This window comes from Cokeromyces recurvatus (assembly GCF_025118155.1).
Source record: "Cokeromyces recurvatus strain NRRL 2243 chromosome Unknown BX663scaffold_35, whole genome shotgun sequence".
NCBI lineage: Eukaryota > Fungi > Mucoromycota > Mucoromycetes > Mucorales > Mucoraceae > Cokeromyces > Cokeromyces recurvatus.
In genome coordinates this window covers 203035-218753 of record NW_026251421.1, presented here as the reverse complement: position 1 = coordinate 218753, position 15719 = coordinate 203035, and the positions used below count along the sequence as shown (strand labels likewise).

General features: G+C 31.1%; 8 protein-coding genes across 8 annotated transcripts; 3 read left to right on the top strand and 5 right to left on the bottom strand.

Moving 5' to 3' along the window:
- Positions 1-381: 381 nt before the first annotated feature.
- Positions 382-3670, top strand: BX663DRAFT_555473 (uncharacterized protein; the record flags this gene model as incomplete). The annotated part of the gene is made up of 7 exons (XM_051531629.1): positions 382-535; positions 1237-1294; positions 1356-1515; positions 1586-1838; positions 1904-2178; positions 2238-2510; positions 2582-3670. The coding sequence occupies 7 exons, from the start codon at positions 382-384 to the stop codon at positions 3668-3670; spliced, it is 2262 nt and encodes a 753-aa protein (XP_051378920.1).
- Positions 3671-4902: 1232 nt separating this feature from the next.
- On the bottom strand, positions 4903-6132 carry BX663DRAFT_229044 (uncharacterized protein). The gene is made up of 5 exons (XM_051521806.1): positions 5874-6132; positions 5468-5782; positions 5281-5390; positions 5134-5200; positions 4903-5056 (listed from the first exon to the last, which is right to left on the bottom strand). The coding sequence occupies exons 1-5, from the start codon at positions 5961-5963 to the stop codon at positions 5018-5020; spliced, it is 621 nt and encodes a 206-aa protein (XP_051378919.1). The 5' UTR covers positions 5964-6132; the 3' UTR covers positions 4903-5017.
- A 1436-nt stretch (positions 6133-7568) lies between these two features.
- BX663DRAFT_555471 (uncharacterized protein) lies at positions 7569-8348 on the top strand (the record flags this gene model as incomplete). The annotated part of the gene is made up of 3 exons (XM_051531628.1): positions 7569-7680; positions 7734-8150; positions 8221-8348. 3 exons carry the CDS (start codon positions 7569-7571, stop codon positions 8346-8348), a joined length of 657 nt encoding a protein of 218 aa, XP_051378918.1.
- A 93-nt stretch (positions 8349-8441) lies between these two features.
- BX663DRAFT_555470 (protein-tyrosine phosphatase-like protein) lies at positions 8442-9230 on the bottom strand (the record flags this gene model as incomplete). The annotated part of the gene is made up of 3 exons (XM_051531627.1): positions 8442-8631; positions 8720-8964; positions 9099-9230. The coding sequence occupies 3 exons, from the start codon at positions 9228-9230 to the stop codon at positions 8442-8444; spliced, it is 567 nt and encodes a 188-aa protein (XP_051378917.1).
- Positions 9231-9772: 542 nt separating this feature from the next.
- On the bottom strand, positions 9773-11094 carry BX663DRAFT_442228 (uncharacterized protein; the record flags this gene model as incomplete). The annotated part of the gene is made up of 4 exons (XM_051523505.1): positions 9773-9827; positions 10039-10244; positions 10341-10564; positions 10662-11094. The coding sequence occupies 4 exons, from the start codon at positions 11092-11094 to the stop codon at positions 9773-9775; spliced, it is 918 nt and encodes a 305-aa protein (XP_051378916.1).
- A 306-nt stretch (positions 11095-11400) lies between these two features.
- Positions 11401-12099, bottom strand: BX663DRAFT_442122 (uncharacterized protein; the record flags this gene model as incomplete). Its single annotated transcript, XM_051523498.1, has 1 exon — positions 11401-12099. A coding segment is annotated over one exon (699 nt), but the record flags the coding sequence as incomplete, so codon positions are not given.
- Positions 12100-12556: 457 nt separating this feature from the next.
- BX663DRAFT_228961 (uncharacterized protein) lies at positions 12557-13198 on the bottom strand. Its single transcript, XM_051521805.1, has 3 exons — positions 12966-13198; positions 12815-12894; positions 12557-12702 (listed from the first exon to the last, which is right to left on the bottom strand). The coding sequence occupies exons 1-3, from the start codon at positions 13156-13158 to the stop codon at positions 12589-12591; spliced, it is 387 nt and encodes a 128-aa protein (XP_051378914.1). The 5' UTR covers positions 13159-13198; the 3' UTR covers positions 12557-12588.
- Positions 13199-14630: 1432 nt separating this feature from the next.
- On the top strand, positions 14631-15704 carry BX663DRAFT_523273 (proteasome subunit beta type-6). The gene is made up of 6 exons (XM_051529501.1): positions 14631-14711; positions 14775-14974; positions 15065-15249; positions 15321-15410; positions 15471-15581; positions 15633-15704. Exons 1-6 carry the CDS (start codon positions 14679-14681, stop codon positions 15647-15649), a joined length of 636 nt encoding a protein of 211 aa, XP_051378913.1. The 5' UTR covers positions 14631-14678; the 3' UTR covers positions 15650-15704.
- The last annotated feature ends 15 nt before the right edge of the window (positions 15705-15719 follow it).

Sequence of the window (15719 nt, the reverse complement as noted above, 5' to 3'; positions counted from 1 at the left end):
ACTAATTCTTGTGTATTCTTGCGACAGACTCTTTCAAGTCACAAGAAGCAGGATAAGATACACACTAGAAATCAGTCGCTTAAGCAATTCACTATTTTCTGATGTATTTTAATTCGAGTCTTCGCCCTTTTTGTTGCCTCCTGATATATAAATATTTTTTTTTCTAACAAAGTGACATAGAAGGCTATAAAGTTAGTCCATGTTACTCTACCTTTCTTTTCTTTCTTATCTTTTTCTTATTTTAGACCAATTAATATCATTATTGAAATAACAAAAAGGTTTACTTTATATTTAATATCATTTATTCTTTAAATTCGTAACTAATCTGAACAACACGTGTGCATTATTCCCTTTAACACATAGATTATTACATACAATAGAATGAAACCTATTCCTTATGATAAAAAGATGGATATTTTAGAAAAACTGAATACCAAGGAGTCTTATAGAGATGTTTCAAAGACAATCGACAGGTCAACTAGGACAAATGGTAGAACTTCCAAAGAAAATCAAACTGAAATGAACGTAAAAGAAGGTAAGCCAAAAAAAAAAAAAATCAAAAAACAAAAAACAGATATTTTAGTATCTATTTCTCAGACGATTTTGGCTTAAGATCTCATTTTCTAGTTATTAATGCGTTCTATTGTATACAGTGAATTGATCTGATATTAGTAAAGATAACGATCTATTTGTGTATTCAAATCTTACTCTCGTTAATTATATATACTGATAAAGACTTGCATTATTCAATGTATTCATATATTCTTTCGTTATACATATATCATTGATAAGGACTTGTCTCATATTGTTTTTATTGAATCTAATCCTGAAAAAAGCCTACATAACACACATATTTAATGAATAACCTATTAGGGACTTCAATAATAAGCAATTCTTCAACAAATAGCCACAATAGACCATAATGCGTATTTGGCTGTTTCTTAGCAAGATATCATGTAGAGATATGTTCTATTTACTGATGTTGATGATATCACATATTCTTTTTATGTATGTTTCATTTTTCCATATTTTCTTTTATGTTCATAAACGTCCTTTTTTTTTTTTTTTTTTACTCTATACATTTTGAACCGGTCTAGATGGATTTTGCGTTTAAAACACTGGCGCTCAATTGGACAAGTAAAATCAATAAAAAAAAAAAAAAAAAAAAAAAAATCAAAAAAAAACGATTTTTTTTTCTTCTTCTTTTTCAACAAATGTCTTATTCAAAATTACAAGGGAAGAAGCAGTCAGAAGGTTCAAATAATAATAATAACGGAGCCCATAAACAACAAAAGTAAAGATTTTATGAATCTAATCTTTTTAGTTTACTAATGTTTTTTTTTTCCTTTTAATAGCCGTAATGTTAACAATAATAATTCAAACAATAGAAAATGGGCCAATGCAGCAGCCGGTCGTAATCACGCGCCTGCAGTTCAAAATGAACCTACTATGCACGATTCTTCCTCAAACAATTTAATGCATGACAGAATGCTTTTTTTACTTGGCAACTTGACTGTAAAATACATAACTAATGTTTATTCATTTTTTTTTTTAATTTTATAAACATATTTATATATCCATATAGGGTACAGTTGTCGAAGTAACAGTCAAGGATGGTTCTAAATTCAGAGGCATTTTTCATGGTGCTTCTACAGAAGGTGAATTGGGTATTGCTCTCAAGCTTGCACAAAAAATTTTTGATCCCTCTGCTCCCATTGACAAAGATAAAACGAATCCTAATCCTGTTAAAAACACTTTATTAATTTTCTCCAAGGATTTGGTTGAAATTAATGTTGAACAACTTGATTTGACTACATCTGAAACACCTGATCGCAACAGTAAATATTTTATCAATGAATAGATTTTTATGTTCTAATGCGTTATTTTCTTTTTATTATCATAGCTTTTAAGACAGACTCAGATATCAGTGGGAAATTGGACATTAAAGAACGTGAGTTGCATAAATGGACACCTGATGATGCATTAGAACTTTTGGAAGATGATTTGGAATCGTCAAAGGATACAGGGGCTTGGGATCAATTTGCTGCCAATGAGAAATTGTTTGGTTTGAAAACTGATTTCGATGAGGAAATATATACAACACCTTTGAACAGGTTAGCGCCTGGCTTTAAAGATCGTGAAAAGCGAGCAATTCAAGTAGCTAATGAAATTCAAAGGGTGAGTTTATTTTTTTTTTTTAAAAAAAAACTAGATGCATAGTACTAACTGTTTAACAGAGTACTACAACAAATATTCATGTTTTAGAAGAACGTGGTGTATCAATTGACGGTATGGACGAGGAAGATCTTTATGGTGCAGTTGTACGTGACTCAAATCCAAATAAATATCTTCCTCCTGCACTTCGAAAGCAAAACCAAGATCACAATAAAAAAGAATCAGTAAAAATAGCTTCCTTAAACAAATTGATAACCTCTGACCTTCCAAAATCAACTGGATCTACTTTATCACCTATTGCTAATCTACCTCGACGTGGTGAAACTACCGAAAAGGTTTGTTACAGTGATAAAATACGTTAGTAACAACGTTAACGTTTTATATATATATATTTGTATATATCAAGACTAATGAACCACCCAAACGAATTGAAGCTGAAGTAGCTACTACATTTAAACAATTTGCCATGATGGAAAAAGATAAATTACATGCAAAGAAACAAGCTTTACAGAAGAGAGAAAAGGATGGTCGATTAGCTGAATTGAAGGCCTTCCATCAGTCTTTTAAATTAAATGTACCTATTCCCCCTGATTTGGTACCATTATTATCAAAGGGTAAGAAAAATAATAATACTATCGTTTCACCCTCACCTACAGCCATAAAGAAAGATTCAACTTCTCATGATAAAAAAACTCCAAATGAGACGACATCCCCGACTCCAAGCAAAATTCTACCTGTTCAAGATAATAAGCCAACAACAACAACAACAGCAGCAACAACAACAACAACAACAACACCACCACCACCACCAACAGCAACTACTACTGCTACTACGACAGCGAAAACGACAACGACAACGACTAATACTACTGCTGCCTCTGCATCACCCTCAAGTAAAAATACAACTACCTCACCCAAGAGTACATTTAAGTTTAACGTAAAAGCATCTGCTTTTAAACCTAATCCTTCAGCAGCCGTCTTTGTTCCTAGTCACGCACATAACACAGACACAGCTGATACACATCCTTCTAATCGATCCATTAAACGTGGACAGAAAGAACATATTACGATGTCCGTCGCATTTAAGCCACCTCCCTTCAACAAACAATCCGCTCAACAGGTTGGCCCCACCTGGCCATTTGGAAACAAATCATATCGAGTTCAATTTAGTTCATTTGCCTATGAAGAAGACATGTATATTGCCTATCCTTATGGATATCCAGCATATCGTTACCCTCCTTATGTACCCTCACCACAAGCTCCCTATATAAGTCCTCCTCCACCTTTTGTGATGCCCTCACCCCCATTTCCACAAGGTTTTCCATCACCACAACGATCACCTATGATTCCACCTTATCAATACCAAGGTGTGATGGTGCGTTATCCTGAGCCACCTGTCATGATACAACAACGACCTGTCATGATGGAGATGCAATATAATAATAATAACCAAGAAACTGAGCCAAATGAGTCTACATCTTCTCCTCATAATTAAAAGAAAAAAAAAAGAATACACACACACAAAAAAAAAAAAAAAAAAAAAAAAAAAAAAACAAGAAAACAAGAATTAGATGAGAAGATAGATTTGTCACATACACCAGTAATTAACTCTTATTTTTTTTTTCTCTTTTTTTTTTTTTTTTTTTTTTTTTTTCTTTCTTTCTTTCTTTCTTTTTATTATTAAACTAACAATAATAATAAATCTTTCTCTCTCATAAATTTACTTTTTGACTCAATAATTGTTGTTTAATTGTATTCGACTTTTCTTGAATGAGGTTTACGAGTCTGTTACCTTCTTCACGTATTTTATAGATGTTGGTATCGATTACATGTTGAAGGTAATCTTCTACTGTCATGTCCTTTTCTTGCAAGTCAAACACTTTGTCCATGTCATCATCCAATGTCATGATAGGCGGTGTTTCGGTAGACTCCATATTTAATTTCCCTTGTTCATTAATGAGTTGTCTTGTTCGTCCTTGCATTGGCGTCACAAATGGTTGATGCTGGTCATCATCACTTGATACAATGGGTGAATAAGGGAAGATATCCCCAAAGATATCTGAAGCATGAACCCTATTGGAAGTTGTTGATCTAACAGGTGTTGATTGTAAAAAGAATTGATTATGGCGTGAGGGTGTGGGTATAGGATTCGATTGTAATGTAAATGCAGACTGGCTTGGAAGATTAGGCGCAGGTTTTGGCTTGGATTTTGAAAGACTGATAGAAGTAGTAGGAGGAGGAGGTTCAATTGCACGTCCTTTACCCTTATCTTTTTTCAGTGTTTGTACCTATTTATTGCAATAAATAAGCAAGCAAGCAAGCAAGCATGTGATTATTATAAAACTTACAACAGTCAAGTCTTCTTCAGTTATAGGCTGTTTTCCTTTTTGGTCATTTGTTGTCTCCTTTTCTTCTGGCACATTTGTTTCAATTACTATAGGCTTGTTTTCCTCTTCTTTGTTTTTTGATATTGTTCTCTTTCTTTTCCTTATTGGTGACTTACTTCTGATTGCTACAACAGGTTCATCTACTATAGGCTCTCCTTCTATTGATGATGTTTGCTGTTTCTTATTAAATACAGCTGCATTTGAAAAAATATCCACTTGACCCATATGCCGTTTTGTAGTGTGTGAAGTTCGGTTAGTTCCAAATGTAAATGTTGGTCTACGTATCTTTTTAGGTAATGCGCTTTCAAGTGATAAAACATTCCCAATATCCCAAAAGCTATCATCATTTGAATCAGGTGATTTACGTTTTTTGGTTGAATTATTATCACCATTTGAATCAGGTGATTTACATTTCTTGGTCGAGTCATTATCATCGTTATCATCAACATCCTATTTCAACCATTAACAAACATATCTGGGGGGGAAGAATAAGACTACTTACAGATATGTCACTATTAGCAGTTTTGTATGTGTCTGTCGAACTTATACTTATTCCTGTATTTCTTCGTACCTTTGATCCCACATTGTTTGATTGATCAAAAAATATACATGCACTATTAAATTGACTGTGTGATTTTCTAAAAGAAATAAATAAAAGAGTTAATATGCCTCGTTTTTTATTTATATTTCTATTATCAACAAATTCTAAAATACTTGCAATGCATCTATATCATTTATAGGTGTATTGATACAACATTGACAATAAGGACATTTCACTCTTGATTTATTATCTGATGTAGGTGATAAGATAAAGCCTGCGTCTGCCAACTATCAGCCCATCATTAGTCGTTCAATCATCATTTCTTATTCATTCTTTATTTTTATTATTATTATTTTTTTTATACCTTTGTTGAAGCTAAAAATTTTCGTCTTCCAGCAACATCCCTTTTCACAGGTGGCCAAAAATTATGTGAATTAAATGTGGCTAATCGAGCAGCACGCATTTTAGGATGTTGGGGTTGCAGTTTAATAGTTGATCGTTTTGTAGGATCGTCAGGAAAGTTAAGAATGACCCAAGGACAAGATGGTGATTCAGTAGCATGACGTATATAAGGTGATTGTCCCTGTTTCCAATGACTCAATTCTATATCACACAAAAAGCATCGTGTTGTATCTGGTAACTTGGGTCGAGTTAGAAAGTAAAATCCAGCTTTTGCAAACTATAGATATTGATAGAGAAAACAAATAGTTTTGAGACAAATGAACTTTTATGATTTGATCAAGTTTTTTATTTTATTTTATTTTTTTTACGGTTTCTGTTTTATGATATTTTTTATTCGTATAAGGCCATTTGGTTATCGAGTTATGAAATGATGCTATTCTATGTTCTAAAATGTTCATAATGCAATTGAATTCCACATAAACTTTCAACAAGAAAAAAAAAAGTGTGCACAGCTCGCGTATAATTTTATTTTTATATTAAAAAAAATGAATTGACCAATAAGCATTGTAGCTTATATAAATGCATCAGCCAATTCAAGTTTTAGAGACTTTGACAGTTATACTAGCTATCCAAACATGTATGAAAACCAACATCGGAAATCTTTGAAATTGTTCAATTTTTTTTTTTTTTTTTTTTTTTTTTTACTATTAGAAAATCTCACGTATCCCTTGTTAGCAGCCTCTTTATTCTCATAAATAGAATGCTTTTAATAACTGACCGGAATTACTTGAATGGATTAGGTTCAGGAGACTATAAGGAGGGTTTTTTTTTTCTTTTTGTACCCCTTATTGAGAAGGCTTAGACGATCAGTCATCTGGCATTTTTCGAAGAAATCATCAGAATCTCTAGTATTTTATTTTTTCGATAATGTATAAACTTAAATTTTTAACGAGTTGACAGCAGTAAAACTATAGCTTCTTTGTATTGTAATGTCTATACCAACCATTCATTTATCCTTCATTTACATAGTCTTTGTCTCCTTGTCTGAATTTTATTTTTTTCTTATAAAAGAACCCATTATGCTCTAACAGTACTACTCCCTCATAAGTATTATTATCCAAAGTTTCGATTCTATCATACTCGTATTAGATAGCTTTGTTTCCATCTTTATAATTACAAAGAAAAAATTAGAATACATATTACTATTCGAGATTTAGGTATAACAATGGTAAAAAGAATGAATTATCAGGCAAATATGATTGAAAGGCATTTTAAAAGAACCTAATGTTTGCGCAACAACTTCTTTTCCTTCCTTCAAATGTATACTGTGTGTATGCATGTCTAAACTAGATACAATATGCAAAGAGATAAAAAAAAACTTTTATATACATTAAGAAAATGAAATCATATAGAACAATAATAGGGGTATATTTGTGTATATGTTCGGATGCATAAATTAAAATACTAGGAGATGCATTAAATTTGTATTTTGATAAGTATATTAAGTTGATTTTAATAAGACATATTTCTCTTTCAAATAAGAATGAGATAACTGTAATAAGTCTATCGAGCAATATATATAAATATGTATGTATGTATATATCGCTTTTATAGCAGGTATTCAAGTCATTTTATTACATTTTTTGTAACAATAGTTATATGCATGCATGATTAAGCAAAGTAAAAAAAAAAAAAAAGGTTCTTCTATTATTATTATTCATAATGTTACTATATTGACGTATTCCTTGAAATATACTATATGTTTAGCTATTTAAATATTTGTGAACTAATGTATTTTTTTTAATAAGCTAATCTTTGATACGTATATATTTATATTTATTTGTCATTATTTATTATTAAAATAAAATAAAAAAAAAATAAAGGAGAAGAGGAGTAAAGTGTATAAAGAAAGGTGAGTCAACGTACTGGAGATGCATTCTAAAACAGCTACAGTCAGAAAGTTAGTCATGTAATAAGAATTATATACAAACTTTAAAAAAAAAAAGCATATAAAAAGGGCAATTCAATTATATAAATTTGCTTAATTATTCATACCATTTAATATGAAAAGTACAGTTTTGATTGCTCTATTTACTACTTTAGTCTTGCTTAATAATTTTGTTAAAGCCCATTGTGATTGTGATCCAAATGACAGTTCTTGTCTTTTTGATTGTGGTAAGATATTAGTGTGATAGTAAATAAATCTTGATAATTAATCTTATGTTAAGTGAATGATACAAATCAATGCATCGTTGACTGTGAAGATGACACTGACTGCTATACAAGTTGTATCATTCATAATTGGCCGGGCATAGGAAGACATGGTGGTCATGGAGATTCTCCTTCACATGGTGATAAAGATTCTGGTAATAATGACTCTAATAACAATGACCCCATGAGCACTACTCAACCTGTTGCTGATACTACTACTACTACAAACATGAATTCACCATCAACATCCTGGGATATTCCACCTCCACCTGAATGGTCTAGCACTTTACCTAACGACGCTTCATCATCAGAAACTACAGCTCCAAGCTCAGGGAATGAACCCTTATGGCCTATTCCTTCCGTCTTTGTTAATTCTTTTGTTCCACCTAATGGCTTGGCTTCATCCACAGCATCTTCTACAAATGTTCCTTCAAGTAAGTTCCTCTTTATATCTACAATTATTCATTAGACTTTATTTTTTTTTCTAACTTTTATATATTCTAGTTTCGAGTGCTGTGGCGACATCTTCTGATACTACCTCAGCTACTAGTGAAAATGATTCTTCTTCTTTGATGTGTTCCAAATTTTTTATTGGTCTTACCATGTTTATTACAGTTTATATTTTACAATAATTACATAGTACATTTACGGCAATAGATATAGATATACATATATTTATATACAAGAGTTTCCTTTAAATAATAATACATAAATATACATGTATATCATAATATACAACATTTTAATTCATTCTTTATTCGATATTGTTTCCTTTTTCTTCTTCTTTTATATGTTTCTAGATACTTTAACTGTCTTTGATTAATTGAACCTCTTCTATGCCTTCTAACATATTCAATTGAATCCAAAGGGTCCATTCCTTCTTCTATTAATGCAATAGCTACTAATAATGGAGCCCTTTATATGAATAGATATATATATATTTATTTATTTTTTAGTCAATTCCTTATAAATCATGTGTTGCAATGTATAAGAAATATAAGACCTTCCCAACCCAGCTACACAATGTACCGCTATACATGGTTCCTTCTTCTTTATTTCCTTTATTGTTGTATCTTTAAACAAAAGATCAACTAAATTGAGCCATGCATCTATAACACTATTAGGTGGTGCGTCTCCATCCGTAAACATCCAATCATGCACCTTAATTCCATGTTCGTTCAGTATCGTGGGTGAATAAGTTGCCTTACAGCAACGAACCACATCAGTTACATTCCATCTCTTAAACTCCTATTATATATGTATATCCAAAAATAAAAATAAATAAATAAATCCTTTATATTTTATATGTTTTCCAAGCCCTTTTTGGGGAGGGTAAAAAAAAAAAAAAAAAAAAAAAAAAAAAAAAAAAAGTACATATATACATTGATGTATCGAGATATAGTATTACTAGAAGGTGTATCTGTAATTAAGAATCGTATATCTTTGTGTTGTATATAACTTGGTGGATGTAATAATGGCTTTTGTACCTTGGAATATGAAGGTGGTTTGAGCATTTTATTTATAGTAAAAAAAAAAAAAAAAAAAAAAAAAAAAATAAAATACACATGCATATTTTATATATACATATTTATATTTATAAATGTTGATTCATCTTTTTTTTTTTTTTTTCCAAGCAATAAAGTGATGATTGTAAATCAATCACATCATACGTTTATATATAGAAATAATTTATCATTTGATCTCTGTGTAAGTACATTATTTATTCTACTAAACCTAATAATTTTGCACAATGAAGATGAAGTAATTGTCCATATTCACTTTCTCGAACAAACATTTTATCGCCAATATCACGATGACATTTAACACATGTTGTATCATTCTCTACTACTACAGGTCCAATCTTCTTTTGTAACTGAATTATTTCGCTATTTACCTATTAAATGAAAAAAAAAGTTTAAAAATCTTTAAATAAATAAAAAAAAAACACCATCTAAATATATAGCCATGTTATTTACCAGCAAGTTTTCTCCTCGACTTAAAGCAAGCACAATTTGGCTCTCATTATAATCATCCAAGGTTCTTCTTAAAGACCTAATCAAAAAGTCTTGCAGCATATGAATTGGCCAGTCTTCGGGTATAATTTCAAGTACCTGAAAAAAAAAAGGGGGAGGCGAGGAAACAACAGCATAAATTATATATCATTCGTATAACTGTCATAAACTTACTTTTAAAATATCGAGATAAAATCCTTGTGTGTTCAACAGATACATACTTCGAGTTATCATTAAATCGCTTAATTAATAATATCAAGTAAGTAAAAATAAATAAGAATTACAAAAGTGAATCCCATTTTTTTTTTACCTATTGTTAATGGCGATGTAAGATTTGAATAACATGGTAAATAAGGCACGTCTTTCGTTGAGTTGTTTTGTCGAAAGATATTCCTCTTCAAACTTCTCTTTATTCAATGTTAGGCTTTTTCCATTTGTCACACAGTATGTTTCTGCTCCTACAAAATCATGTAATTCATGTATCAAAATATCTAATGCCTCTTTATGTTTATTCATCTAGTAAAGAGGAAAAGCCATATCAACAGAAGGACATTAGAAGAATATATACATAATATATTAAAAAGGAAAAAAAAAAAAAAAACTACTTCATACCCTTCCATAAACAACCGCTTTTTCTATATTCAAAGGACCTGCCTCTGTAAGAACATTTAATAGTATTTCAGGAGAATAAAGTTGAGAAATCTCTAATAGTTGAATTAATAAAAGTCGAGGCTTAATAAAACGAAAGTTTGATTGTTGAGATTCAAGATAATCTACAAATGTGAAATGATTAGCTGATTTTTGAGTGGATTCAACTTGTCGCTTGAATTCCTCAACTAAATGTACATAAAAATATGAAAAAAAAAATACAGTTTAGAGAGTCAATCTAATATGAATACATTGCATATATGTATATATGTATATATATTTTACGGGTATTTTTCATTTCTTCTAAACATTTTGAGTCTTTCAATATTCTTTGTATATCTTTCACATAACTGCATGCTAAATACGTATGATATTCAGATTTTTTACTATTCTCAGTAAGGACAAGATATTCAAGATAGGTCTTTTGTATATCTTCATCATAAGTTTCAAGTTTTTCAAGTATTTCATCAGAATCCATTTCATATCTACGTGGTGATTTTATAAAAACTTGTACTCCATCATGAGGGCTTTGATCAGTTAGCCACCATGCATAACGTATCACGACTGATAAAGGTAGTTCCTCATCTCGTATATCTTCTTGTAATAGCAAGTCTTTAATACGTCGTAATAATTCATCTTTATCATCAAATTCTTTATCATTCTGTAGTAATTCACCAGAATATATTTTTGTCCAAATCTCCAATACTTTTTCATGCATATGCTTTGACTGATACAGTTTTGATAGCGCGCTGAATTTCTTAGCTTTTGATAATGCTTTAGCACAATCCTCTATACTACAATTGTTCTTCTGCTCCAAGAGTTGATGAATGGCAATATCATTCTTCTGCGACATATAAATCTTTAAAAGCGAGGTATCAATCACTGTACAAATTATGTCATCTTGTACAAAGGGTCGTTTATCACGTTCGATTTTTAGATATCTTTCAAGTGCCTCTCTAGCATTCATCAATAACGTACGCTGCATATTGTTTTTTTCACCATTAGCTTCTAATCTATTCTTCACAACCTCCTTGATTGTCCCTAGTTCTTGAATAAACTGCCAGACACCCTCAAAGACTGACATCGGCGGTGACTCATTGATCCATCTGGGCTGTGCAAGTCCCTCAAACATCTGAACTACAGCTCGAGGATCTATCTTACCCTTGGACATCAACATAAAGGCATCTTCAAAAAGCGTTTCTTTTAACAACATAAGCCCGCATTTTTGATAGACATAATTAATCTCAGTTCTTGTACGCTCCGTAATATGTTTACTATGAGCACGTTCATCAGCTAAATGAATTGCTTCCTCCACCAGATTTTCTTTTAACAATGCATCTACTTGAATAGCTAATGGTGTTGCTATTTGGGCCCAAACTCCATCTTTACTAAACATAAGTGTATGTGCTGATCCTGTTGATATGTAACTCTCTCCTTCATGTTTAGATCCTGGATGTAATTTTAATCTTTCAGATAAATCTGATATCCATACTTTAATACCGTGACATGGTGCAATCCCCTTTAGAGTTTTATCCAAGCAAATAGTTTGTACCAATTTTTGATCTATAATGTTATGTATTTCAATCGTATTATTCCCCAAGAGCGCTGTTGTATAGGGATAGTCGACTGAAATATGTTGTGGATAATCAGACCATTGTAATGTACCTCGTATAGCATCCCCGCTTGCATTCACAAAGATACCAATCGTACCTTCGCCAACCATCAAAAACTCATTCTTACGAATGACCACTATTAAAGGCGAAAAAGGGGGTGTTGGTATAAGTGGTATTACTGTTGATTGTCGTAAATTGATAAGTTTGTACATTTGGGTATCTGCTAAACAAAGCATATGACTATGGCGCGTAAGTGTAATGGCTCCATCGCTTAGGGGTAGCTCCTTTTTGAGATACATTGATTCACCTCCCATCTTATAAATCTGAATTGTACGTCGTTTTACAACGCATAGCTCAACTGTCCCGTCCTCTCCTATTTTTCCTTCCTCACTAATATCATGTGAACAGCAAGTAACGCCTTTAATGGACTGAATTAACGATGTTGGGATGGGATCAAAGAATGGTAGAGAAAAAAAAGACAATGTCGAATCTAATAATAATAATAATAATAATAACAATTAAAATAAGTAATTATTATTATTATTATTTATTTGTTATGCTATTGTTGTCGATATCGTTTATGTAAAAGCATTTATCAGTTACTTACCGCAAAGTATAACTGCTTTTGAAACCTGAGGAATTAGCAAAATTTTCTCTACAGGTTTTTTACCGAGACCTAAATTAATTGTACTTTCTAATTGAGTTGCTAATGTCTTTTTTTTTTTTTTTTTTTTTTTTAATGTTAGAAGTTGTTTCAACATTGACTCTAATGTACATTATATATATACATATACACCCCCTTTTTTTTAAAAAAAAATAACTTACTTTATCCTGTGAAGACTTATTATCTTCTAGTGAATAATGTAATATAAGTCCATCATGCGTACCGCAATAAAGATCACTATCTTTATATATACATAAAATATTATTAATTATATACATGTAATTAATTATCCCCTCTTAATGCTGCGTTTACCCCAAGCAGCTACAGATTCTATATCAATTAATGTATTCAATGTTTCATTGTTAGTTGGAGAAACGGGTCTTTTGGTCGAGAAGAATGAATTATTAACTAATCTAGGTGAAAGTGATTTTTGTTGTAACTCTGTTGAATTATCAAAAGTCGATGGTAGTAATATAGATTGTAATGTATAAGGCGTATATGGCATTTATTGTGTTGTATTGTGGGTATGAATTTGTAAATGAAAAAGAAGAGTGAAATTCACTTTTGTTACACATTAAAAAGCATATTTTTTTGTACTCCGTCATATTTAGAGAAGAAGAACACGCTCAAATAGAAAAGTAAAATCAGTATAAAAATAAGTAGTATATTTTTCTGTCTCTCTGTCTGTCTGTCTGTGTATTGATTCAGACAACAATTGTATATCAAATATCTTGACATGTATTAGATTTGACAGAATGCAAAGCTTTGGTAGCAGCAACAACATTTGCAACAAACTCGTCTGTTCGAATTAAGTTTTGGAATAAAATCTTTTCATTTTTTTTTTGGATCTATCATAGTTTATATGTTAGAGCTACTATGTAAATGCTCTTTTTTTTTCCGATTTAGACGTGCCATTTTTGCAGCAAAACACTTTTCACTCAAGCTACCATAGATTTACATAGTATTCTCGCTTGTCAAAGTTGTGGGGGAATGATATGGCAACCTGATGTGAGTGCTTCCAAAAGAAAAAAACAATATTTTTACAATTTCACTACAAGTAATCAGTGGGCGCGGTCGTCCTTTTACTTTTTTGTCAAGTCCAGTAATTTATGTTGTTATATCACCGTCTCGAATACAGAGAGAGGGGGTTTTTTTTTCTTCTTAACGGAAAAATTCAGATTTTTACAGGTATTATTTTTTTTTTTTTGATCTAAAACTTCTTACTAATCTCAATTTCACTCGAAAATACTGTAGCATAAACATTTACATTCACAAACGCTTGTATTTCCCTTTCACAGTTGATGACCTAAGATCCTTTCTTCTCAATATGCTCGCTCTTCCAAGGCGTAAACCCCGTCGTAACTCTGATTACCTTAGCTGGTTTATTCTCTGGCCTATCCTTTGCACCATTTTACATGAATTGGATCATTATTTCCATGATGACTTTCCTCCTCCTGTTGAGCTGGTTACTCAAGAAATAGTGTGAGTCTCTCTCTCTGGTTACTCTGGCCTAGTTTCCTTTCCTTTTCATTCTATCTCTTTTTCCTTATTATCTTATATCTATTATTTTACTTTTTTCTCTTTCTTTCTCTTTCCCTTGTCCTTTAGGTGAATTTTTATTCTTATAACATCTTTATAGCTAGCTCGGACAATACAACACGTTTTATTGCTACATGCTCACTGCCAAAAAATTGGAAAAAAAAAAGGAAGGAAAGAACTTCCCCCATATATGCTTATCAGAGTGCTCATTGAGTTTAAATTTTATTAACAAATAAAATAAGCGTATTGCTTTTACAATGCTTTCCAATTAAAAAAAAAAAAGGTGACGGAATTATAAAAATTCCTAACTTGATGTCATCAGTTTATTCCGGTAAAGAAAAAAAAAACGCGTAATCTTAAAGCGGATTTACAAGTTACAGAAAAAAAAAAAAAAAGTTACAAAATATAATTGGGAATTGAAGGCATATTGATATATAAAGATTTCAATCTCTCTTTATTATATAAAAATAACATAAAATACACATAATGAGTTTGAAGAAAGGAGAAGTTAATCTTGGTGTAATGTCAATTTATAACAATTTGATTCAATCAAAGTAATTGACTTTGTTATTTTATAAATAGACTTCCATTATGGCAGTAGCTTATAAAGACGGTGTCATTCTCGGTGCTGATTCACGTACAACAACAGGCGCCTACATTGCTAACAGAGTTACAGATAAATTAACTAAAGTTCATGACACTATTTACTGTTGTCGATCTGGATCTGCTGCAGATACACAAGCTATTGCTGATATTGTTCATTATTATCTTCAAATGTACACGTAAGTGTGTTTTAGTCCATGGATGAATGTTGATTTTCACTGTATTCATTATTCAACTTTTTTTTTTTTTTTTTAAAACAAAAAAAAAAGTGTTCAGGAAAATGAAGCACCTACAGTTCGTACAGCTTCAGCTTTATTCCAAGAATTATGTTATCAAAATAAAGATAATTTAACAGCTGGTATTATTGTTGCTGGTTGGGATAAGAAGGATGGACCTTCAGTATATAATATTCCTCTTGGTGGTTCTCTACATAAAGCACCTTTTGCCATTGGAGGTAACTTTTATATATACATATTGTTATGATAAAATTTACTTATATATACATATATGACATACATATATTAGGTTCTGGATCAACTTATATTTACGGTTATTGTGATGCTAATTATAAGGATGACATGACACGTGAAGAATGTGAAAACTTTGTCAAGAATTGTAAGTTTCATAAAAAAAAAAAGTATATGAATTTTAGAAACTTATTATTATGAGAAATAGCTTTGGCATTAGCAATGTCTCGTGATGGATCTTCTGGTGGTGTTATTCGTTTGGCAGTTATTACAAAAGATGGCGTAGAAAGAAAGTTTATTCCCGGAAATGAATTACCAGGTAAGTATGAATGATCTCTTTATTTTCATAACTAACAATTTATTACTTTAGTTCATTGGGAAGGATAAATTGCAAAGTATATAAAAATAACTTTAATAAAAATTTATTTGTAAAAGCTGTGAATCTTTTTTTTTTTTT

Bases quoted from the DNA above. Each gene is read 5' to 3' on its own strand.
- BX663DRAFT_229044 (XM_051521806.1), bottom strand. From the start codon at position 5,963: ATGAACATTTTAGAACATAGAATAGCATCATTTCATAACTCGATAACC. The intron at 5,201-5,280 runs GCAAGTATTTTA...TATTTCTTTTAG, and splicing joins ATAAATGATATAGATGCATT to AAAATCACACAGTCAATTTA. The intron at 5,057-5,133 runs GTACGAAGAAAT...ATCTGTAAGTAG, and splicing joins CAAACAATGTGGGATCAAAG to TCTTATTCTTCCCCCCCAGA.
- BX663DRAFT_228961 (XM_051521805.1), bottom strand. From the start codon at position 13,158: ATGCCATATACGCCTTATACATTACAATCTATATTACTACCATCGACT. The intron at 12,895-12,965 runs GTAAACGCAGCA...GTATATATAAAG, and splicing joins AGAATCTGTAGCTGCTTGGG to ATAGTGATCTTTATTGCGGT. The intron at 12,703-12,814 runs GTAAGTTATTTT...AAAAAAAAAAAG, and splicing joins ATAAGTCTTCACAGGATAAA to ACATTAGCAACTCAATTAGA.
- BX663DRAFT_523273 (XM_051529501.1), top strand. From the start codon at position 14,679: ATGAGTTTGAAGAAAGGAGAAGTTAATCTTGGT. The intron at 14,712-14,774 runs GTAATGTCAATT...TTTTATAAATAG, and splicing joins AAGGAGAAGTTAATCTTGGT to ACTTCCATTATGGCAGTAGC. The intron at 15,411-15,470 runs GTAAGTTTCATA...TATGAGAAATAG, and splicing joins TGAAAACTTTGTCAAGAATT to CTTTGGCATTAGCAATGTCT.